Source organism: Pongo abelii, chromosome 4 (genome assembly GCF_028885655.2).
Source record: "Pongo abelii isolate AG06213 chromosome 4, NHGRI_mPonAbe1-v2.0_pri, whole genome shotgun sequence".
Classification (NCBI taxonomy): domain Eukaryota; kingdom Metazoa; phylum Chordata; class Mammalia; order Primates; family Hominidae; genus Pongo; species Pongo abelii.
Genome location: NC_071989.2, coordinates 119,164,688 through 119,189,097, shown reverse-complemented (window position 1 = coordinate 119,189,097; position 24,410 = coordinate 119,164,688). Strand labels below are relative to the sequence as shown.

Below are 24,410 nucleotides of genomic sequence, written 5' to 3'. Positions count from 1 at the left end.
GCATTGCTTGGATTTTGGTATCCACAGGGGTCGTGGAACTGGATACCAAGGGAGGACTGCATTCGGTATTGTCGGTCTCTCCAAATCAGTCCTATAAATGTTGTGCAACCCATATCAAAACTTCAAGAGATATGCTCACCAGCAGTCAACAAATTTTTATAGAACATTAGGAAGGCTTTACCCCAAATCTGAGAACATACCAAAGTAATGCATCATTTATTAGGAATATGGAAGAGCTCAATGAAAGAATTTAACACATAATGAAACAGCATTTCAAATCAGACATATGAGTGGACTTTTCAATAAATGAATTTTGAACAGATACTGGAAGCAGCGCTGTATGTTTCACTCTTCACAAAAATCAGTTCTAAAGATCTACACATTAACTACTCACACAGAAACATGTCGTAGAGGAAAATACATGACGTGAAATGAGCACATGTAAACACAGGAAAACGTACACTGTAAATGTCTTAGAAAATAATTTGCTTTATATCCTGAAATAAAAGTCATGAAAAATTATTAATCAATTTGATTGTATACAAATATAAAACATTTATTTAAAAAGATACCATGTAAAATTAAAGCCAAATGGCTAAGTAGGAGAAAACATTGGCAACAGACATAAAATACAGAAAATACAAGAGAACTCCTAACAAATCCATGAGATAAAAGGACAAATCATTCAACAGAAAAATGAGAGGAAAAAGACAATTAACAAATGTTTATATGTTCTAAAATAAACATACAAAAATATATCCATCTTCACTAGTGAGAAATTTCTGATTTAAAACCAAAATAATTTTTTCATCAGAGTAATTAAATTACAAAAATCCAATAGCAAGTGTCATTAATTACATGGGGAAGCAGATGCTCATTTGTTGCTCAGGGGAACTGTAACTTGATACAGCCATTCTGGAACCCAAATGGAAGTATCTCTTCAAATTAAAAATGGTTATACTCTGGCCAGAAATTCAAATCCTAAGCATATACTACAGAGAAAGCCTTATATGTACAAAAAGGGCTCATGTAGGATGATGTTCCTTTCAGCATTGTTTGTAATTATAAAGGAATAAAAAGAAGGAAAACTTCCTTAAGTGTCTATTATAGGCAAAGTACTGTTGGACAGTGCAAAAGAGATTAGGCAAATGTGAATGTACCAAAATAAAAAACTCCCAAGTAGAAATAGCAAGTTGTACAATAATATACATACACGTATGTAAAAATCGTAACTATACATTTCCTGTGGCTGTAGATAATATATGCACATTCCTACATTAAACACCCATAAAAACACTCTAAAAAAAGATCTAGGAGAGTTAAAACTATTACTTCTACAGAGGGTATTGGGACTGAAGATGGTTTTCAAAAAGTACACAAGCAAAATGTAGTCATATATTACATGTGTAATTAAAAAATTTAAAGATAGTGTGCACAGATTGATATATTTTAAGGAAAATATCGACAAAATTATATTTTGTATTTCTTTCCCTCCCTTGATGGAAACAGTACATGAAAGGTTCTAGAAGATTACCTGCCAAAATGATGTATACTATCTAAATATATCTCTGGTAACAATACACTTAAGTCTATATGCTCACTTTAAAAAGAGAAGAAAATTCGGTTCATGATTTCTGTAAGCAATACAATTTCAGTTCACAGCTCTTATCATTTTGTTTTAGTTATTTACAATCTTTACTAGGTATAGAATTATATATTGGAATTTTGCTATATTCCAATTTAGAATATAGTATTTAGGAAAGAGGAAAATAGTTTTTTAAATTAGAACTTAAGTCATGATTAACATTTCTGTCAGTGGCTTTAATAAGTCAATACACATTTCTAAAAGAAAAACGAAATTGAGTACAATAACCAGACTGGCTTATTTCCTTAGTAGTTTATTAATTCTATCTTACATCATTAAATAAAAACATGAATATTAAAGGTAACACTGGTAAATGCCTTTTGAGGACTGCTTCTTCTGGAGATTATTCTATAAAAATCTCTTACCCTAACAACGAACAAGAATGCTACTGGTGTTCATATTCAACTCACTGCGTTTCATGAAAGACCCAACTTTTGAGTGTATAAACTGAAAATAGTTTTTAGAGCACTACGCTTTAAAGAACTGCTTATTTTTAATTCATGTATTGCAAAAGTCTTGAAGCATAAAAAAAACAAAACAATGATGATGAGAAAAAAAGAAAACTCCAGGGCTACCTGGGTTTGCAATGGTTGTGAAAGAAAAGTATACTCAGCAGTTTCTTCCCAAATTAAAAGGTCCCCCCAAAAAAGTGTAGCCAAAAAAACAAAAAAACAAAAAAACAAAATAAAAAAACTCCTGGCTTTGAAATACCCATTCTTGGCTGTGGTAGCAATAAACAATATTGCTAAAAATTGTTTGCAAGGATTTATGGAATTTTTACCTTTTCAGAGGACATTAAACTATTGTTATCTACATGTCTGCAGTGTCAATAAAAGGCCATCTTCCAATGGAATTTGGAATTTCCCTTACCTATCCTTGGTATCAGTTTAACCATCTATAGCGACTTGCCTTGGGCAAGGAAGGGCCTACCACATTTCTGATACATGAACAACTTCCTTTCAGTACATTACAAAGGAGAAAGCACTAGGCCACTGTTAGAAAGTTTCAATCTGTCACTGAAATACCAGCAGAACTTAGCCTGATTCCTCTCCTGCAACACAACAGGGCTGTGCTAGAAGATGATTAGTTTATCCTCCAACTCTAAGAGTCAATCATTCATATTTTTATCAAAGGCCACCGAGGAAAAAAACATTCCTTTTTTCTTCATATCATAACAGCATTTTTATAACTACATCATGTATCAGTTTTATCTGACATTTTCAATTTAATTCAGCAATACTTCACAGTGAACATGCAGCATCTCTTTATATGAAACAGATACTCAAAAAATATAAGCAGGTAATAATTTTTTAAAAATCATATAAAAGTTAATGTGAAGAGACTCAGAAAATAAATCATTTGAGCAGATTCTTTAAGTCTTCAAAACAAAAGGCAGGTGTAATTTATTTTTTTAACTTTTTGTAGAGATGGGATCTTGCTTGCTATGTTGCCCAGGCTGGTCTCAAATTCCTGGCCTCAAGCAATCCTCCTGCTTTGGCCTCTGAAAGTGCTGGAATTACAGGCATTATCCATCATGCCTGGCCGGGAGGTGTGATTTTATTTTAAGAAAGTATTTAGCATTTAAAGTGGAGATATACTGACTAGTCAGTAGTGCTAGCATTTATTTTCTTTTCACATTGACACTTGGAAAATAAGAAATGAGTTCAATTGAACCCATTTAATATGAAAGTCTTTGATCTGTTTAGTCACGAATTTATTTTTATAACAAAGCACTTTTGAGATAATTTAAAATACACATGCTTTGATTGAAGAGTGATTGCAAATGGGTCCAGTTTTCTTCCACCTGGGATGACAAATTTGTTATTTCTTCTAGGAGTACTGGCTCTGAAGGAAGCATTTTAAGGTGTAACTGCAAAGAAAAATATGACGATTGAACATTTAAGAAAATTAAAATTTTACCTAATCGGGATTCAATTTTTCTACCAAGGAACCACAGAAGACACTAAGTGAATATTTGTTTTCTTAAGTGCTGGTTTATTACTATCTCCCATTTTCCCCTCCTCTATCAAACTTTTTTTATTGTAAGGTCCTTTATGATACTGTGACTTCCTTGGTAGAATTAAAGTGGTCATCACTCCTCTCCACCTAAGGACAGTCCTGATACTTTTAAATAATCAGATCAAGTGAACTCATTTTAGGTATAAATGGGATAAAGAATCAAATCTATTATCACCAAAAATCGGCATTATCTACCCTCCTTCAACACATTATACCACTAAAGTAGACCCTCAAAACATGAGTTCACCACTATATTAATCATAAAAGTAACTGTCTTATTGTCAAATGATCAAAACTCCTTTAATAATGATAAATCAGTGAACATTTTGATTTCAGTAGTAGAAAAAAAAAAAACCCGACTTTCTATTCATAATCACAAAAAACTTCCAAAATGTAACTAACCACTAAAAAAAGAAAAGTTAATGGTTCAGCACATTGGATCAAGCAGATAGCATAAAAATGTCAGGGGGTAAAGTCAAAATTATTGTGCAGTTGAGTAAAAAAAGAAAACAAGACTCCCAAGCTGCACTGTCTAGCTGTCCAATGTGGTAGTCACTAGCCACATGTGGTTATTTAAATTTAAATTAATTAAAATTCTATAAAATTAAAAATCCAGTTTCTTGATCACACTATTTACATTTCAAGGACTCAATAGCTACATGTGGCAAGTGGCTATGATACTGGAAAGGATGGATAAAGAGCATACCCATCTTTGCAGAAAGTTGTATTAGACAGCACTGTCCCAGAAGAAGACAAGCTGAGCAGTACTGTCTTACATTAGACTTACCTTTAGAAACAATGCAAGGTATGCCTGGGCTAACTCAAAATCACGCTTTCTGTCCAGCATCATCCCAATCATTTTCAAGAAGCTCTGCATAACTTCTATAGACCCACCACAATCAGGAGACAAGCTTCGCAGCTCTGTTTCAATTCCTGATGGGCCTGATTCTTTCAGAAGGTTGAGAGCAGTGTCATCTGCATTAAATTTTAATCCAGTTATGACTTGATTATAATCATTTAACTTAGAAAATTACAGTTTTCCTTTTATATCCCAAATAGGATATATTTAAATGGTACAGGAAATTCTTCCTGTGGGTTAACTTTTTCATATTATGTAGTAGAATGAAACTCAAAATAACTGAAAATCAGTACAAATGATGATACCAATATAAGAGAAAGTACTCAAAACACATATTTTTCTGTACTTTAAACCTTTTTCCTGTTAATAAAGAAAATCTAATGCCTCGCAACAGGCACGTTAGAATTTTAAAATGCTCATATATCTTCTCTCAGAGTAAATCCTAATTAAGAAGCCTATAAAGATACATACAAAAGTATTAATAGTGGTTAGCATTGGAAATCTGATGAGGTAAAATAATTTTTCTTTTCTATTGTTATAAAGTTATAAAAGTACATAATCATTAGGAAATATATTACTAACAATACAGAATATATAAAATCAGAGGGGGAAGACCCCATCCCTTATTCTTACCCAGGCCAAACCTACTTCTTTTCCCTAGAAGAATTGTTTCATATGCACCCTAGGAAAGCATACTCAGTACACTTACAGCTATTTTTATGAGTCATTTGAGAACTGCAATGACTATGCTTAAGCTTTCTGAAAAAGAATATCACCAATGACAAAAGTCTAATCACTTTTAGATCCTTCAGTATATAGTAAACAACAGTGTTTTTATTTCTTTGTCTACCCATAAACATAACAAGTCATTTACAAGGGCTCATCAGTATCATTCTTTGACTTTTGCTAATGTGGACTCAAGTAATCTTGGTATGAAAACAAAAGCATTTGAATCAAAACAAGAGGATAAGTCAAAATTATCAGGAGAGTGACTACAATTTTTTAAATGATTACAGTTCTTATGGCTAATCACTATTAGCTACAGACTGTAGCCTTCGAAATTTAAATATATTAACACAACAGACAGATTAAAACATTTCCTTTTTAATAAAATAATTTAGGAATATATAAAATCACCTAAGCAGTCTGCTGAATTACAAATTATAAATAAAAACAAAAGACTTGCAAATTACTTGCTACAAAAATGACAAACAAAACTTTTACATTTAATTCACAACAAGAAGGATCTCCTTATTATAAATGTAGTCAATAAATGTGTCCATCTCCAATAGCAAAAAATAAGTTAGATATATGAAAAATCTTCAACAGATTTTTAGAATATCAATACCATTTGAGTTTAGTGGGCTTATTTAATATAAACGCTAAAATTACTTCAAATTAAAACCAAAATTTCAATCCTTTTGATTTTTACTATCTTAACTACTGAGAACTCTGATAATATTTTCTTCAATTTCTCCTCATATACAGTAAAATAACCTAAATATATTAGTTAAAATATCTTATAATTCAACTTACACTTATTATTTACCAGTCCTTCTTCAAGTTTCAAGCAGAAATGTGATTTTTGAGCCAAAACTCCAAGATTTACCACTTTAGACTTAAACAAAAACAAATACACATTATTCAAATAATACAAGTATCACCCAAAAATGTATAGTTTGTAATTAAAAGCTATCATTAATTTACCCTATTATCTGTAAAACTAGGTCTTGGTAAAGGAGTGCACAAAACACATACAAACATACACCGATATACTTAGAATCTTCTAATTTGTTTTTTACCTGCTGGGGATCATTATTTTGTTCAGGTGCAGCGTATCTGGGTACAAGGCCAGGAATTGTTGGTATGAAAAATGGTGCTGATTTGGGTACTTTGGGTGGTTCCTTCGGTTTATTCTTTTTCTGATTAAGAGAAAATGAGAAAGAAAAATAGGAATTATCTTGCCAACAGTTTCTCATATTTAATTTCAAATCAATTTTAAAACAAATACCAAAAAGTAAAAGAGGAATGAAACCCTTTCACATAAGAATGTTAAAATACGATCTCTTCTGACCAATACCACAGCTATCCTTAACTTGGGCTTCCCAATGCAGATCTCTAGCACCCTTGGTGATAAGGCAGAAAAAAAGTAACAGGGCACAGGAGAAGTTCTAAGACAAACATAGCTCATTTTCCTGAGATATGAATATATTTACATGAAGATATAACAATTAAGTAATTTTAAACTTCCTTTTGTATTGAGTACAAACTCTTTCACAAAACAGGATGGAAAGCAAAATTTACATAAATGCTTAATACAAAAGAGTTTCTTAAATTACTTTTCTCCAAAGGAACTTTGGAGCCAGAAGCAGACTGACATTATAAGTAATTTGATAATTTCCTTTCAAAGTACAGCTCTAATTCTTCTATTTTGTTGGAATTTTTTCTTTAGTACCCTGTGCTTTTAAAATGCAAGAAAACATGATTGCTGGTTTATAAGTATTTCAAATGCTAGTAAAATTATATTAGGAAAAACTCTACTGAAATTTCCACTGAAAGAATTTTGTTTTGGTAAGTACACTGCTACATATCAGTATCACAGGAACATTTTTTTTTTGAGATGGAATTTCACTCCATTGCCTAGGCTGGAGTGCAGTGGTGCGATCTCAGCTCACTGCAACCTCTGCCTCCTGGGTTCAAGCAATTCTCCTGCCTCAGCCTCCTGAGCAGCTGGGATTACAGGCACGTACCAACATGCCTGGCTCATTTTTGTATTTATAGTAGAGATGGGGTTTCACCATGCTGACCAGGCTGGTCTCGAACTCCTGACCTCAAATGATCACCCACCTCAGCCTCCCAAAGTGGGACAGGCGCGTGCCACCGTGCCCCACCTCTCAGGAACATTTGATGAAAGAGCCTTTCTATGGTAAAGTGCCTAATAAAGAAGTCTCACAATTTCACCTCACATTATTCTTCCATTCTTTAGGAGCTATGCCGCCCTAGGGAGACATTCTATTCCAAAGGGAAGCCATGGTATAAAATAAAATGATCACATGAACACAGGACAAAGCACTGCAAACTGTAGTGTAAGTAGAGCCCTTTAGGATGGTGGAGACTGTTATGAGTCACAGTTACCATTCTAACTCACCATTCTTGAGTTAGAAAGGGGACAGTCACTGATTTGTTAAAACCATAAGGCTTTGGAGGAACTCCACAGTGCCCTGGAAATTATCTAGTCTTATAAAGAAAAGCAAAAATAGAAGTTATCCACAGGACAAATGTAAACTATAGTCTTGGTACCTTCTCTTCTTTTATTCAGCAGAAAATAAAAATATTAGAGGTTTTAGCACATTCCTTTCATAAAGATAATCCACTTATGTTTTGATATAAGATTTTATGCAGTACAAACTATATCTCAGTGAGGACCACAGTAGCCTCAAAACTCTGCTCAATTAGTTGAGCATTATTCTGATTGCTCCCCTCACACTAATCTATTTGTATTTATTAATGCCTTGCATTTGAACTGTTTCATAAAGTACTCCCTTTAAAGCTGATGTGTGGACAGCATGATGAAGAGATTCCATACCACGCTCCTAGATAGCACACCTTTATGCTGATGACTAATCTCTCAAAAAGTTAGCAAGTAAAAAGAAGCAATTTTAGCTTCTGCGAGGAAATGTAATGTGAAAATTTCTCTTTCCTTACCCAAGACACACACTTCTTTTCTTGTGTTATTAGTTACAAGGATAATTACTACATCTTATTAGTTACTTAGTCAGTGTTCCTTAAACTTTTTACCACAGCCCATACTGTGACTTAAGTACACCCAGCAGATCTAGTGTATGTGTATGTCTAATCAACTCAAGTTTCACCAAACAATACTTGCATTCATGATCAAAAGGTAACCTGAAATTTTTCACCATATTGTATTCCTTTCAGTAGTTCTTGCTACTCACTAGTGGGGGATCATAAAACATACTCTAAAAAATACTAATCTATACCATAGTTGTCCATTTTTCATGCAGAATCATAAATTCCTCAAGGAAAAAGGGGCTGTTTTTTCTTCACCACCATACTCTCCAGGTACATTATTTAGTACCTAGTTCATGTTAACTTATGTACCTGGCCCTAACACAGCAAGTTCTAAAAATCTTTCGGTAGTTGACAGGGTGTGGTGTGAGATAAATGGTTAACTTAATAAAATGAAAGTCTAGTGGAATTTCTCTGGTTCTCAAATGCCTAGCAGTAGAAATATGTTATAATAGCCATATATGTTCCCGCTCGTTTTAGCAACTTATATAAAAGTGATTTCTTAGGCTGGATTTTAAAAGATCAGTTTCCAATAGCTCTGTAGTTACAGGCTGAACTTTTGCCACATCCAAATGTCTGCTGAGTGTTCTCAAAGTTGATATATATATGAATATCTTGTGATAATCATACCATATTAAACAATATTTGATTAAGTAGCATTGTCAGTGTTGTCTTACATATTAATTGCTCTTCTAATGCCCTCAACGTAGAAGTTCTCTCTGCTTAAAAAAAAAAAAAACGCTTCTGGATGCATGCTTAGGGTCTATAAAGTGTATTAATTAAGTATTACCTTAATAACATCAAGATTAAGAAGGTTTTTCCATCGTGATTCAGGAAGAAGTGAAAGAGTCACCAATTGCTCATTCAACTGTTCTGGCGAATCATAGTCTATCATTTCATCACTTGGTTCTACTGTTTCTTCTGATACTTCTACATCTGAAAAAAATTTTTCAGGTAAAACAAAAGATTTTTATCATATAAAAGCAACCTAATTCATTCCAAATCCATCTGTATTTCATAACATGTTCATTTAATGCAGCCTTGTAAACTGTTCATTTATTTCATTTACTTATCCCTGTCTTTTCCTTATTTTCTCATATTAACTAAAACTCCCATCACTAGACCCAAAACACCTTCTTCAATGGTATACTACTTGATAGCTTATCAATACCACATCAATTATATTTTTGCATAAATTCATGAAGTCATTCAAAGTCTTTTATATCAGTTAAAAAACACTTTGACTGAATGCACTAAACTTTGCCTTTGGTAGCAATATCTCCTATATTAGGTTTATAATATTACACCTCAAAAATTACTTTGCAGTTTTCTAATTACCTTGGGTTTGACAAGTACCAGGAAGCATTACTACTGAAGGGACATAATCTGCAGGAAGTGGCCGTAATGAAACAACTGAATACAGGGAAATATTGGACCTGAAAAATCAAAACATAAGAAATATTTTAAAAATTATAAAAAGTTTCTTCAGAGAAACATTCTACAATCTTGAATTTGACTACAGACTTTTATTAGTTAAAAAAAGACCTCAAAGATAGATTGTATCAATTTAAAAACGCCTTGACTTATGTCATAGATGCCATCATAACAAAGCTGTGTAAATACATTATTGAGTCTCTTCCCTGATGTAGTACAAAAACATATTAAAGACTGACAAGTAGCAGATAATACTTTTATAAAGTAAATTTCATATATTGTTTTGACATATATCAACCTTTATTTAAGGAAATTAAAAGGAAAGATGAACTCAGAGAGTAAGTCAGAGTGCGAATATGCTGAGCATATTCTTGTGGTTGCTGAAAGGTCACAGGTTCCCCTTCTCTAGAATGGCCCTCTAAGTAGCCATATTTCTGTACTCAGCCTGCACCCTGGCCATGGATGACTAATCAAGATGTAGATATCGGTCTTTTAGGGGACAGGTTCTTTTTCCCACACCTTATGAAACTGGAATAGAAAATAAAAATTGAGAATCTCAGGTTTCAAGTTATTAATAGCAGTACTTTATTGAGAAGGGCCATACTCCTGCTGTGAGTGCTCATAGCTATTCTTTTCTAAATTGTTGAAGCCTCATGGATTCTAAAAGATACTCTGTTTTACAAATTAAGGTGAACAGGGTCTATTTCTATTATATATTAAAATTCCTTTTGTATCTTCAAATGTAATTATAACATTTTATAATTAATTCTTTTTAAAAAAATCAATTTTTTCTTTTACCCAATAGAGGTATAAAGTTAGGAAAGAAACAAAATTTTTTCTAAACCCAGGTGATGTTCTATTTATTATGAGCAATCACAGTCCCTTACAGGTTCGTCAAAAGAGAATTTGAAGTATCTTTACACGGTTATAAAAGTCATGCAACTAGAATAAATCTCAGAAAGTATTCTGCTTATACTTGTGCCTTATTTTATACACAAACTAGGCTGAAGTTCAGAAGTGATTGGCCAAGGTCATAAAGTAGTTGTGGGATACTGGCAGGAAAACCATGGCCTGGCTGGGGACCCCCTTTTCCTAAACTTTTAAAACTCACTCATTCTTTCTGCAAATAAAAGCCAAATATAACAGATAAAAATCAATCAGGTGGTTTAGAATATACTTAAGCAAAGCTGTCTACATTATCAAGCAGATGTTGAATCACTCACAGACTTACAGTGAATTAAGTATCTATGTTAACTTGTGACATTTCCATTTAATAAATTTAAAAACAGCCTAAATGACAATTTTAGCAACTCTAACTCTCTGACAATACAATCTTCTTCATCTCAAAACAGAACTGTATGAAAGAACTTACCACAGATAAATTCCAAGGTGGTCCACATGGGAAGTTGCCAGAAAGTCTCCAGTAGGAGACATAGAAACATTGAGAGGAGCCGAGTCCAACAAAAAGCAGTCTATAAGGCTACAGAAATAATTACCATGTTAAAAGTATTTGAACTCTACCAAAAAGGATATAATTCACAAAAATATTTTTGCCAAAAAGACAAGGGATAAGAGATGCAGAAAATGTTTTTTTTTTTAATCACCAGCATTGATCAGAAAGTCACCACTAATAAACAGCTTTGTTAACTAAGTTACGATGTGAAAATAATCTCACTTAATGAGAAAGACAACATTAACTAGACTAACTAAATGGAGAAGCAGTTTCAACAACAGGGAGGAAACAGGAGGAAATTTTCTGTTTTTCTCGAATACTAAATTTTGGTAGACTGACTTGGAGACAATTCTAAAGATATAACATTTAAAATAAATCTAATTATCAGTATTCTGTATTTTTGTTACTTCAGTGAAACTAATGAAAAGCTTCGGCAAAAGGAGAAAGTAACATAACAAAACAGATGTAAATAAGAATAGTAATTTAAAAAAAGCTTTTGAGCAACTGTACCTATTTTTCAAATAAGTAATCATGCTATACATGAAACACCATGAAAATTCAGTCTCTAGAGAAGAACCATAAAGCAATTTATGGAAACTAGTCCCATAGCTTTAAACTGCTGAAGGGATTTACAAGTTGGGGTGAAAGGGAGAGTAACCACAAACCAGGTGGAAGACTCAGAATGGGCTTCACAGAGAACACTTATGTTTGAGAGGAGTTTTACAAATGGACAGGATTTCAATGGATATTGGTGTCTAGTAGAGAAAGCATTTCCTGGCTAAGAGAAATGTGGTGGATAAGGCAAGGGAAAATACAATTGTGTAGAGTGAGGAGTGCAGTTTTGTAGGACCATTAAGCATAAGCATAAGGCTGCATACAATGTCTTACATATCAAACACCTGAGTTTGTGTTAATCTTATAATCGATGGAAAGTCATTAACCACTTAAGAGGAGATAGTGGCATAATCTTCACTTCCATAGAAAACTTGCCATCAGAATGCAGAATATATTTGAACAGAGAGAATGGTGACAGTATGGTGGTAATCATCTAACAATCAACAAAGATAACTAGGATGGTGGTAGCAGGAAGTGAAAAGAGGTAGATTTAAGAAGCAAAGAGAAAGGCCTACACTCATCTGAATCCTGCTGAAAGACCTCTCTCAGGCTGGCTAAAAGAGAGAACAGCTTTAAGCAGAGTATACTGGTTTTTAATTACAGCTTTTCTGAAGCCAATATATTATCCACAGGAAGGTACACACAAATGACTCAAGTTCCGGATGTACATTAATACGAATTATTTCAAGAACAAGATTAACACTTTTTTATTGTTCTGCGTGAGTAAGTATCCTCAGCACTTGAGTGTGCTAACTAATCGAATCTTCATAAACCCTATAAGGCAGATCAGTCCAGAAAACCGAGGCCCAGTAAGGTTTGAAAACTCGCTCAAGGTAGAAAGCAACTGGGTCAGGATATTCACCCAAGCAGTTCTACCCAATTTATATTGTTAGCCAATACAAATTCTAGTAAAGCCACTACTGAAACTAAAACACAAAAACAGGGCAACAGCTTACACACACTGAGGGTATGCCTACATCGGTGATTCATGGGACACACACTGTGAGCAGCTCAAATGTAAATGAAGACTGTCCAGTGGGAGGCATTAAGTTGCTTGCCCATGGTAAAACACCTCTCTTAATTTGCTAAAAGAGCCAATAAAAATGTAAACCTTAAACAATGAATGCAAGATGGAAAGAAAAGACAACAATTAGAAGCACTGGAAACAAACACACACACATCAAAGTGTGTTCAGGAAAAGGACTGCTGTTTAATTGTCCATTATGGGGAAGAGAGCAATAACTGTCTGATTTCTGTTCAAGTCTGTTTTGAAAGCTCACAGAATGGCTTTTATTGGGAATCAAGGGAATTGGGGAAAAGAAAACATTTGCTAAATACTTATTCTATGCCATACACTATGTTAAGTCATTTAATCCAAACAATCCAGAGATGAAGATATTATCTTAACACATATAAAGATTAAACCTAAAACACGGCAATTTCAAATCTTAAGGTATTTCCTTTGTCTTAATATTACTCATCAAAAGTTTACATACATGAAGGGTAAAACTTCCTAACATGTTTAGGAACTATCTGTTAAAAAGCTTACTGCTTGAGCAAACTTATTTTACTTCATACTATAATTATCTTGTCAACGTCATTGTGTAACTTCATTTCCACAGCTGTGGTGTGTGGGTAGATGGGACTTCCATTATATAAAACCACCAAATTGAGGAAGGTGGTTTCCACATACACAGCATATTCTACACTGCCACATTAGTTCATGAAACATAAATGCACAGGCTCATCCCAGACCTAAAACTACCAGTTTCATGGTAATCTTAAAAAGTAAGTCCCAAGGTACCTTACAATTTTTTCTGAAAGAATATTAATACAATTCCTATTCTAAGGGATCAGATTTACAAGATCAGAGCCCTGCATAACCATTCAGAAGGTTGTTTCTGATTATTATTCTGAGCAAATGGAGACTGCTTCCATATGTTCTATTTCCAAAGTGCTAAAATCACCTTCCACAGAAATCTTTAAGGAAGAAGGGGATGTTTCTGCCTCAGTGAGAAATTCAAAACAATGTTCTATTCCAATTCTTCTCATGTAATCCTCCTCAGGAAGTAGGGGTGGGGTGAGACAGAACAAATGAAAAATTCTATTAAGATTATTTAATTTTATATATTTCTCACTCCTCAAAGAACTCAGTCTGTCTGGGCACGGTGGCTCATGGCTGTAATCCCAGCACTTTGGGAGGCTGAGTTGGGTGGATCACTTGAGGTCAGGAGTTTGAGATCAGCCTGGCCGCATGGTGAAACCCCAACTCCATTAAAAATACAAAAAAAAAAATTAGCCAGGCATGGTGGTGGCACGCCTGTGGTCCCAGCTGCTCGGGAAGCTGAGGCAGAATTGCTTGAACCTGGGAGACAGTGCTTGCACTGAGCCGAAACTGTACCACTGTACCCTAGCCTGGGCGACAGAGCAAGACTTCATCTCAGAAAAAAAAATAAAAAGGAATTCAATCTGAATTTCTATTAGATCAAAAACAACCAGGCATAAAAGGTGGTGGTAGTGGTAGAGGAATGATAATTTTAGATGAAAAATTTCAACTCTGCTCCTCTGAAAATTTTACAAACATAAAAAATGTTTCACCACTTTAAAAAAAACTTCACAGGTAACTTTAATACCCATGCAATTTGTTTCAGATAGGCACAATTCCAGATGGATATACCTGTATATTAATACACTCAAGGGTTTACTCATAGATAGCTTCACTTTCCAGGCTGTGTAATGTGTTTTCATTATTCAAATTATTTAACTGAAAGAAGAACTAGGAATTTCCAAAGGTTGTCATACTAATTATTTTTTTTTTTTTCCAAGCAAATCAGTTCATACTTAAAACAAGACACAGTCTGAGCAAAGATGATAACATAACCGTTAAGAAATCTATTTCTTTCTCCTGTGCTTATTTTGCACTCTGTCATTTATAAACTAAGTCGCCTTGGGCAAATCACTTAATTTCTCTAATAGCCTCCACCTCCTCATTTTTGAAATGGGACTAATAACAGTAATAGTACCTACAACTTGTTAGGATATGAAAAATAAAAGCATAAACACTGCCTAGCAGCACATTGTAAATCTTAGCTTAGTTGCAATTAAGCAGCAGCAGTTGTTGGATAGTTATTCAAGCTCTCTCATTTGGTCCACTTCAAATTTTAACCAAAAACTTTTTTCTTTAATAAAAATATACTTTTCTTCAATCAATGTACATTTTATTACATTTTCTTTTAAAAATTCGATGTGGTCACTTCTTGCGCTTGTGCTACACCCAGCTTCATGCCTCTCTATTCACTTAAAATTGCCTGTTCACCTAAAAATAAAGATACTAGAGCTGAAAATCTATCAGATTTGAATCTGTTCAACTTTTTACTGATATAAGAAATTCAGCAAAAGGCTAATGCTGAGTCAAAGGTTAGTGGCTTTGAATGCTACTTTCAGATCCTAATTTTTTCATTCCAAGGACGAATTTACCACTTATAATACATTGCCAATTTACTACTACTGAATAATCTATCTCCCCCACTAATATAAACTAAAACTATTAAACAGGAAAATGAAAAAGGCACTATGTCAACTCTACTATTTATACAACTTTCTTATTTTAAAGCAATTCAAATTATATAACATTAACTTTTAGAACATAGCAACAGCCCAAGAAGTGACAGACCACTAATATTTCTAATAGTGTCTTTAACAAAATTTTTTTTAATTGAAGAAATACCAACTTTAAGTGAACTTTCTGAAGCCAAAGGAGGATACAGTTAATAAATTTGATTTTGCTTCACTCTATTTTAAGTGAAAGAGACACACCTGTGGACAAAGGTCCCTGGTTATTAAAGCTGGACCCACTAGTGACAATCGTTAGCTGTGCTTACTACAAATCCAGTGTATACACAAGATGGGTAGGTATGCCTCAGGCCTGTTTCAAACTTGAAGGGAACTGAGGACATCAGGGTTTTTCCTTCCTAAAGGTCAAACTGTTTTCATGTATGAGCTTATTCAATTCCTGAGTAGGAAGAGGAAGTGAACAGAGCTTAATTTAGGAGTATTTCAGATTAAAAAGTACCACCTTCCTTCTCATTTTTCTCACCTATCTTTCTCTAATGGCATGTTACTGTTAAATTAGATGTTTTGCTGTTCCCATAATTCTTCCTTTCTTCATACTCATCTAAGCAATCCTATATTAAATGAGATGATTTTAAATGGTATCTATACCTACTTAATTTTTAACAACAAAGCCCACACATTCTGTATGTCTCCTCTGTTCATACCACTTTCTCTTTAAAGTCCTGGATTAGTAGCAAATTTCAACCCATGAAACAGATTTATGAACATTTGTTATGTTTTAACCAAATCCGAAGACACACATTTTCACCACTTTAAGATATAGTTTGAATGTCCCCTCCAAAACTCATGTTTAAACTTAATCCCCAATGTGATGGTATTGAGAGGGAGTGCCTTTAAGAGGTGATTGGATCATGATGACTCTGGCCTCATTAATGGATTAACCCATTCGTGGATTAAGGGATTATCATGAAAGGGAAACGTGGCTTTACAAGAAGAGGAAGACAGACTCAAGCTATTACATTATCACGCTCAGCCCCCTTACTCTGTGATTCCCCATACCACCTTGGGACTCTTCAGAGAGTCTCCACCAGCAAGAAGGCTCTCACCAGATATAGCCCCTTGACCTGGGGCTTCTCAATCCCCCAAAGTGTAAGAAATAAACTCCTTTTCTTTAGAAATAACTGAGTTTCAATATTCTGTTATAAGCAACAGAAAATGCACTAAGACTATCTAAAATGCCTTCTTTTAAGAATTATGTCAGAGAAGCAGAAGAGATATACAAAAATGAAAAGTTAGGGGGTTTGACCTTTTAACTAAATTCAGCATGAACTAAAAAAACTTAAAAGTTTGCCATCCTTAAGTCTGAGCTTTATTTTGGAGTATCAAAAAAGGTCAAATGAGCTTTCTTAAGGTTTAGGCATCTCGCTTCTGTATCTCAATTTTGCAGGATGAGAAAACATAAGACAGATTTCATTTTTCTATTATGTTTCATGACACTACTACCTGCTGTTATCAAACACACTCCAAGGATACAATATAGTCATGTCAGAAAAATCTCCAAATATAGTCACATTGAAAAAGCATATAACCCATTTACTATCGGTAAAAGTCACATGTGAAGAAAATGACTTACAAATCTTATAGAGGTTAGGGATTTAGAAATATAAACTTACCACCCAGAAGGAAGGTCCCAAGTCCTAACAGAGCAATCCATCGCAGCACTTATTAACCAACGACCATCAGGACTAAAAGCCTTTAAATTAAAAAAAAAAAAATATATATATATATATATGAATATATTTGTATGTATGTGTGTATGTATATAGTTAACACCTTAAAGAATGTAATAAATGAAAAGATACTGCAGGCTTCATAAAAAAATTATTTTGACTAACATTCAGGCTGCCTTATTTTATATAAAAGAAAATACCACTTCCTAAATACCACTGATTTGGAATCTGGATAAAGATTAGACTTTTAAATGAATTATTAAAAGTTAAAAAAGTGTACTGCATTAATTTTCAAATCATAATCTTCTATTTATTTATAGACAATGTTTATGTGTGTGATAAGGGCTTACTTTTCTTGAAGCTTAAGTTAAAAATCTTTTCTCTTTTAATAATGCTTTATTTCTAAACAAACTATAATAATCAGATTTTCAAAATAAATTTAAATAAACTACTTATGCCACCCATTATTTTTTCTAGCTATGAAAATGGATAAATAATAGATCTCTTTGCCTGTAGTACCTAAGGGTTGTGAGGCACAAATCAGATCACAGGTGAAAGATGACCCAAAAGGAAAAACTTTAAAGTTTACAGTTGTAGTAGACTGTTCATCCAGCAGTTTAAATTAGTAGATGATACTGGGATACGTAAATGTTAATTTGTTCCTCAGGCTGCAGTAATATAATGGGAACTCAAATCTCAAGTTACAGATAGATCAATTTACAGAAGGGTGGTACAGATAGTAAAGGATGGGAAAGAATGATTCTGAGAGGTAAAGTCATGTTATAAATGCTCACAGATTTAACTAACGGGAATAACTTACTACTGAGCAGGGAAACTCGAGATATACAAGTTGAAAGTAAGGTTTGAAAAAGAAATAGGAAGAGCAACTCGACACTGACAGATGTTTTCAAAAGTGCCATTTCAGCACAATTAACCCAATCCCACCCTCATTTCTACAGATGCTGTCAAAACAAATTGTGCTGATGTGTCATTTTGCCAGCCTCCTATCTGCAGAACACAATGTCCTCACCATGTTTTTTTTCTTCAATTTTGAAGGAAAGGAGTAAATTCTGATTTTTGGTGTGAGAACTAGTAAATGTAGCTGTTGGGTTTGTCACTAAGTATTAAGATTTTATTTTTATTTTACTTTTTCTATTTTCAAGCAAATCAAGGTATCTGCAATTGATGAAAAATGATAATATATACTTAATATGGTCCTCAAGTGACAAATTTATTTTAAAAGTTCTTTTTAATGAAATACGCTATTTAAACTAGTTTACTTCTTTCCATATCATATATCCCATTATAAGAACATAATAGTAAACTTAAGCACATTTTTATTAATTAAACCCTTTCAGAGTTAAGATATGTAAACTCTAGAAATAGCACTAAACTAAAATAAACCAGATACCAGATATTCCAGGCAAATGGTCTTCTACTATTAATTCATTCCATACATAGTAAATCAGAAATGAGTTCTCTCAGCCTATTTTAATATTAAGTTAAGAATGACATATATACCAATGGATCATTCATTCTCTAAAGTATACTTTGGCCTTGTTTAGAGTTAATGAAAAAACAGACGAGCTCTAAAACTTATACTTTAATTTGATCGCATCAACTCCCTGAAAAATATTAAACTTTTAATTCAAAATTTTCCTTTAAAATCTTTGAAAAATAGCCTGCAAATTAAAATTGATAACCACCTCATATAATGATTTTAAGGCTATTAAAGGATAACACACCCAAACAAATGTAGAAATGAGTCAAGTTTTATTAGTTAGAGTTTGTTTTACCATGTCATTTATTTGGCCTTGGTGTCCAGAAAACTCTCTGACAATCTTCCTAGTTTCTATGTCCAGAACACTAATGGAGAAGTCATCCAAGGCGAGTCCCAGAATGCCACTAGCAAGATAAATGCACCAGTTTTAATAAACAAAAAACCCTTGAACTAAAATCTCACCTCCACTTGAATTTTGTTAAATCAAGTACACTTCGGGGGAAATTAAGCCAAATGTTGTTCTTTATTAAATAGTCTGATTTTTCCCACTTGGTAAATTGTGACTTTATAACTTTTACCAAAAGAATCAAAGAGAAAATCCATTATCATTAAAAGTTTACCTGTCCCTATGTAGCAACATGATATTTGGAGATGAATTGAGGCTCACAGAATGGATTAAAATTTTGTTTTTAAAGTTCCAGAATTTGAGTAATCCTTCACTACCAGTTGTAACTGTCAACTGGTTTAATCCATCCACTGCGACACCTCTAACAGATCCCTTGTGAGCTGTAAGGTAGATGTCAAAAGAAAAAAAAAATGAGAATTGGCAGTGTTTCTCTCTGAACAATACACACAGTGATTCCTTCATTCAAATATATAAGCTGCCACTTAAATATGCTTTAAAATCTTGAAATTAATCTGGATTTTAGGGGTGTAAGAAGATTCTTAATTATTAATACTGTTCGAGTAAAAAAACAGAAATCAGATCGATACAACATAGGTTTGAAAAGTTTGTTAAGATTTTCTGCTTAAAGGAGAGAAGAAAAAAAATTAATCTGTATAATATCCACGTCACTCTTTAGGTACCCATGACTTTTCTCTTTCAACATGGTCCTTATGATACAATTGCAGTATCTGCCATATAGGGTTGATTATAACCCATCTTCAACTTTAGCAAAATTCCCAGCACTTAAAGATTATACACGCCAGCTTTCACTACTAGTCTTGTATCTATCTACATTAATTAAAAACAAGGAAAAAAATTCTATACCTTGATCCTTGCCAAAACTTCCTCGATGTATGCCAGACTGCATGTTATATACATCTACAGTTCCTGATGAGAGGCCAATTACAGCAAAGTTTCCACAAGAAGTTATATCCACTGCCTTTAAGAAAAAAAACCCACAAATGACAAAGAAAATAACATTTTTATTGCACTTTATGCTTTCCAAAGTATTTTTTATCTACTTGTTCCTTTTTATTTAACAAAAGCATGATAAATGAATTGCTTCATTAGTTTTTTTAACATAAAGTAATATTTGGGTGTATAAGAATATATGCTAGATTCTATCTCCATTCTTTAAAAAGTATGAAGAATTATTATCTAAGAAAACAAAACATAACTAAGGTTAACTCAATTTAAATGTACAAAGTCAAGAGAACTATATATGGGACTAGCCTTCAATTTTTAATTTATTAACAAGGCTAAAGTCAAAACATTCCATTGCCTAATTTCTTTTTATCTTGCCTTTTGTAACTGCTTCCACAGCTGACATAAAACCAAAAACATACCATTAGTTAGAATGGCCAAGCAAAAGCCCAAAATATTTTAATTATGACATATTAGGAAGGAAATATATAAGACACTACGAAGAAAACATTTGGTTTATAAGCAGGTTCTATAATATAATCTCATTTTAATACTTAAAATATCAATATTATGTCAATATATTTTTTCTATATTGAAAACATGAGACTGGCTACACATTTGGTCACTGTTGGAGAAATAACTGATTGCCAATGTGTGTCAGTCAGATGTCATCCACCCAAGAGATAATTCAATTTACATCTAAATTGAATTTACATCTAAACAGATGACTTATACAAACTAAATAGAAAGTATTTAATGAAGGTTTATTTAACTAAGCAAAGCAACATAAAGTTTGACATACCACTTTGTCAAGACATATTTACACTGCATCACATAAATATGTTTTACATACATACATTTTTCTAGATAAAGATTTCTTTAAAAAAATGTATTTTAGATAGGAAATTACTATGGTTAAAAAGCATTTTATCTTCCTAAATGAAACACAAACATTAAGCTGACCTATTTTGAAAAATTCATAAATGTTTATGCTATGTTGTACAGTTATACAATCAGGAAACTAAAGGAGATTGTACGCTGTAACCTACAAGTAGAGGTCCTACATTGTCCTGCTTTACATTTTTTTAGGGGAGTTATTGTTTTTAGTTGGCCTGCTCCTGGCAATCTCTTCTTCTAATTTATTCATTCTAATGTATTATCTAAGCCAAACAAAGCAAAAATAAATAAACCGTGAATGTTATCTTTGAGTAACAAATTGTACTTTAGTGCATAGGCTCTCTATACGTATTTTTGCTTATTACTAATTGGTTACTAGCTTTGCTCCAGATAGCTGAGACTGTCAGACAAATAACTCAACTCCAGCTAAATATCATAGTATACACACATACTAAATGTTCTATAAGTGATCCCTATGGGCTATAAGAATACAGATTCTAGAATGAATTGTCTTAGGTTCAAATCCCAGCTCTGCCCCTTACTCGTTTCATTGATCTTAGGCATGTTGCTCATAAAGCCTGTTTTACTGTCCATAAAAAGCAGCTAACCAATGTACCATGCTGTAGGACTGTTGAAAGGAAAATATGAAATAATCCATGCCAGACAGAAAGCCTGGAACAAAGTAATCACACAGAAAATGTTACCTGTGATTATCATTACCACTACTATTACAACCATTATTCAAAACTACGTAGGTAAATGTCCCTAAGGGAGCGTAAGATAGAATCTTTACGGTTTAGAAAATTATATAAAAGCTTAAGACTGGATTTTCATACTACGGAGAATAAAATATACAAACTTACAATGCAATTTGTATAAAATAGGGTCAAATGTTGAGTTACACTTTTAATAAGCATTTTCAAAAGCAGAGGCATCTATTAAAAACTATTAGAACTAATAAACAAGTTCAGCAAGGTTGCAAGATATGCGATCAATAATGCAAAAATCAATTGCATTTTGATACACTCTCAATGAACAATCCAAAATAAAAAAACACACAAACAAACAAAAAACTCTACTTCAGTAACATTAGAAAGAATACTAGGAAAAATGTACCCAAAGAAGTGTAAGACTTACATACAAACAACTACAGAAAATTGTTGAAAAATTAAGGAAGATCTAAACAAATGGAAAAACACCCCATGTTCATAGATCAGAGACAACACTCAAACTGATCTATAAAATCAAAACGAAATCCCTATCAAAATCGTAGTTGCTTTTTTTTTGCAGAAATTAATAAGCTCATTCTAAAATCCATATGGAAATGCAAGGGACCAGAAGAGCCAAGACAATCTTGAAAAAAGAACAAAAAACCTGGAGAAGTCACACTTCCTGATATTAAAACTTACCACAAAGCTACCAAAATCAACACAGTGTAGTACTGGTATAGGAACAGACATACAGATCAATGGAAGAGAATTCAGAGTCCAGAAATAAACTCTTACATACATGGTCAAATGACTTTCAGCAGAGGAAACGATCTTTCAGTAGAGAAAGAATAGTCTTTTGAACAAATAGTGCTGGGACAACTGGATATCCACATGCAAAAAAATGAATTTGGACCCCTTTGTCATACCATACACAAAAATCAATTCAGAGAGAATAAACCTAAATATAAGAGCTAAAACTAGAAAACTCTTAGAAGTCACAGGAGCAAATGTTTGTGGCTGTGGGTTATGCAATGCTTTAAAATGTTAAACTACATTTTTTCAATCAATATTATGACGAGAAAACTTGAGTATAACAAGATTTCCATAGGAAAGTTTTAAAGAGAAGATACTCTTAGAAACAAGCTCACTTACTGTTGCAGTTATGTCATCTTTCTTCAACTCTTTTGGCTTGAGAAAGTAAGCGCCTATTGTAGATTTTTGATAATTCCAGGTTGAGCAAGATAGCTTACCTTGATGGCAAGCAATGATACCATCCCAGTCACTTTCACGAGCTTCCTCTAAAACGTAATGAAAATCATAAATCAAATTACTTTTCATTCTGTTATTTCATCTATTACTTATTAGGCATCTAATATTTCAGACACTAGGGATACAATGGTAAAACAAACAGGTAATATCTGATAGCAATGTTTCCAATCTAACAAGAGATTATTATTTTTTAATTGACAAAAAATGTGTGTATTTATGTGTTTATGGCATAGAACATAATGTTGTGATATGTATACATTGTGGAACGGCTAAATCAAGCTAATTAACATACCTAACAAGAGATTCCAATTAGAAGAAATTACAGTAAAGTATGATAGTTCCTTATAAGACCACTCAGGAGATTTGGGGAAAGTAAATGGCTCTCTGGATGGAGTGGTACAACAAGTAGAAATTACCTGGGGGGGGATAACATGAACAAGAAAAAATGAACAAAACGGAGGACAGCAAGTAAGTGTAGTATCTTCTTGGGAGGGATAGGAATAGGGCAAGGCGATCAGGACCACACTACAAAGGGTCTTGAAACTCATTTTAAGGAGATGAGATTCTACTCTAAAGGTGTAAGAAGCCACTAAGAAATTTTAAGCAGATGAGTGATGTGATTCAAATGTTTTTAGAAACATGACTCAAGCTCTAAGAAAACAGAAAGGTGGTCATAATAACTTTCAAATAGAAATGGTGCCTCTACAGTAATTTCCCATGATAGATTTCACGCAACAAACCCATTATCTATATTTTTCTTAAAATCACTTCTTTGAAAGCGGCACAGGTCAAATGACATTGTATACTAAGACTTCAGTATCCTTAGATCTTAATTAGTCAGAGCTCTATGTTCTCATACTCTGCTGTTCCAGTTCTTTTTACATTAGTGACTTTCATTATACCAGGCATATGACAGAATAAAAAGGCTATAAAATCAAATATTATTAATACCTGTTATACAGAAGAGCAAAGCCTGATGTTAATAGATAAGAAGTTCACATTTAAAATAACTCATTTTTAGTCTTCACACAAGACCAGCATGCACCTGGGGTTACCTTCTGAATGCTTACTAATATTTGTAAAAGCATTTATTAAAACAGAAAATAAAATAGCATACAGTAGGAAATAAATGACAAAGGAGAACTTCTCAAAACCCCGTATGAAGTTACTTACCTGCTGCAAACTTTGTGATGGGTGGAAGTCTCACTGACATGGTATTCTGAAGTCCTTTACGTTTAACTCTCTTTTTATTTATTAATCCTGAGGTTGCGGGAAAGGGGAACACAGACAGCTATGAATCCTTCTTAATAAAAAGTGTATATAAAAGAAAAGCTATCATTGTCTTGTAACTATAAAGTTCAAGACATTCCCATTTAAGTCAAACAAAACAAAGATGTTATTACCACTGTTATTTTTTAATTCTAAGAAGTTATTTTAGATATTGTTAAAAATAATCTTAAAATTTATATACATGAATGAATAGTATAAGATAGTCACTTAAAAATTAGTAATAATAAAACTGAGTA

General features: G+C 33.1%; 1 protein-coding gene across 1 annotated transcript in view; it reads right to left on the bottom strand.

Annotated features, from left to right (window-relative positions):
• Positions 1-469: 469 nt before the first annotated feature.
• The window catches only part of WDR36 (WD repeat domain 36), a 37,451-nt gene continuing 13,510 nt past the window's right edge, over positions 470-24,410 (bottom strand). The window contains exons 11-23 of the mRNA XM_002815779.3: positions 24,058-24,144; positions 22,768-22,913; positions 19,910-20,024; positions 19,260-19,425; positions 18,935-19,043; positions 17,082-17,161; positions 11,140-11,247; positions 9,672-9,769; positions 9,124-9,269; positions 6,326-6,445; positions 6,060-6,141; positions 4,452-4,639; positions 470-3,515 (exon numbers count right to left, since the gene is read on the bottom strand). Coding sequence (XP_002815825.2) covers positions 3,366-3,515; positions 4,452-4,639; positions 6,060-6,141; positions 6,326-6,445; positions 9,124-9,269; positions 9,672-9,769; positions 11,140-11,247; positions 17,082-17,161; positions 18,935-19,043; positions 19,260-19,425; positions 19,910-20,024; positions 22,768-22,913; positions 24,058-24,144 — 1,595 coding nt within the window. The 3' untranslated portion in view covers positions 470-3,365. The remainder of the gene's footprint in view (positions 3,516-4,451; positions 4,640-6,059; positions 6,142-6,325; positions 6,446-9,123; positions 9,270-9,671; positions 9,770-11,139; positions 11,248-17,081; positions 17,162-18,934; positions 19,044-19,259; positions 19,426-19,909; positions 20,025-22,767; positions 22,914-24,057; positions 24,145-24,410) is intronic.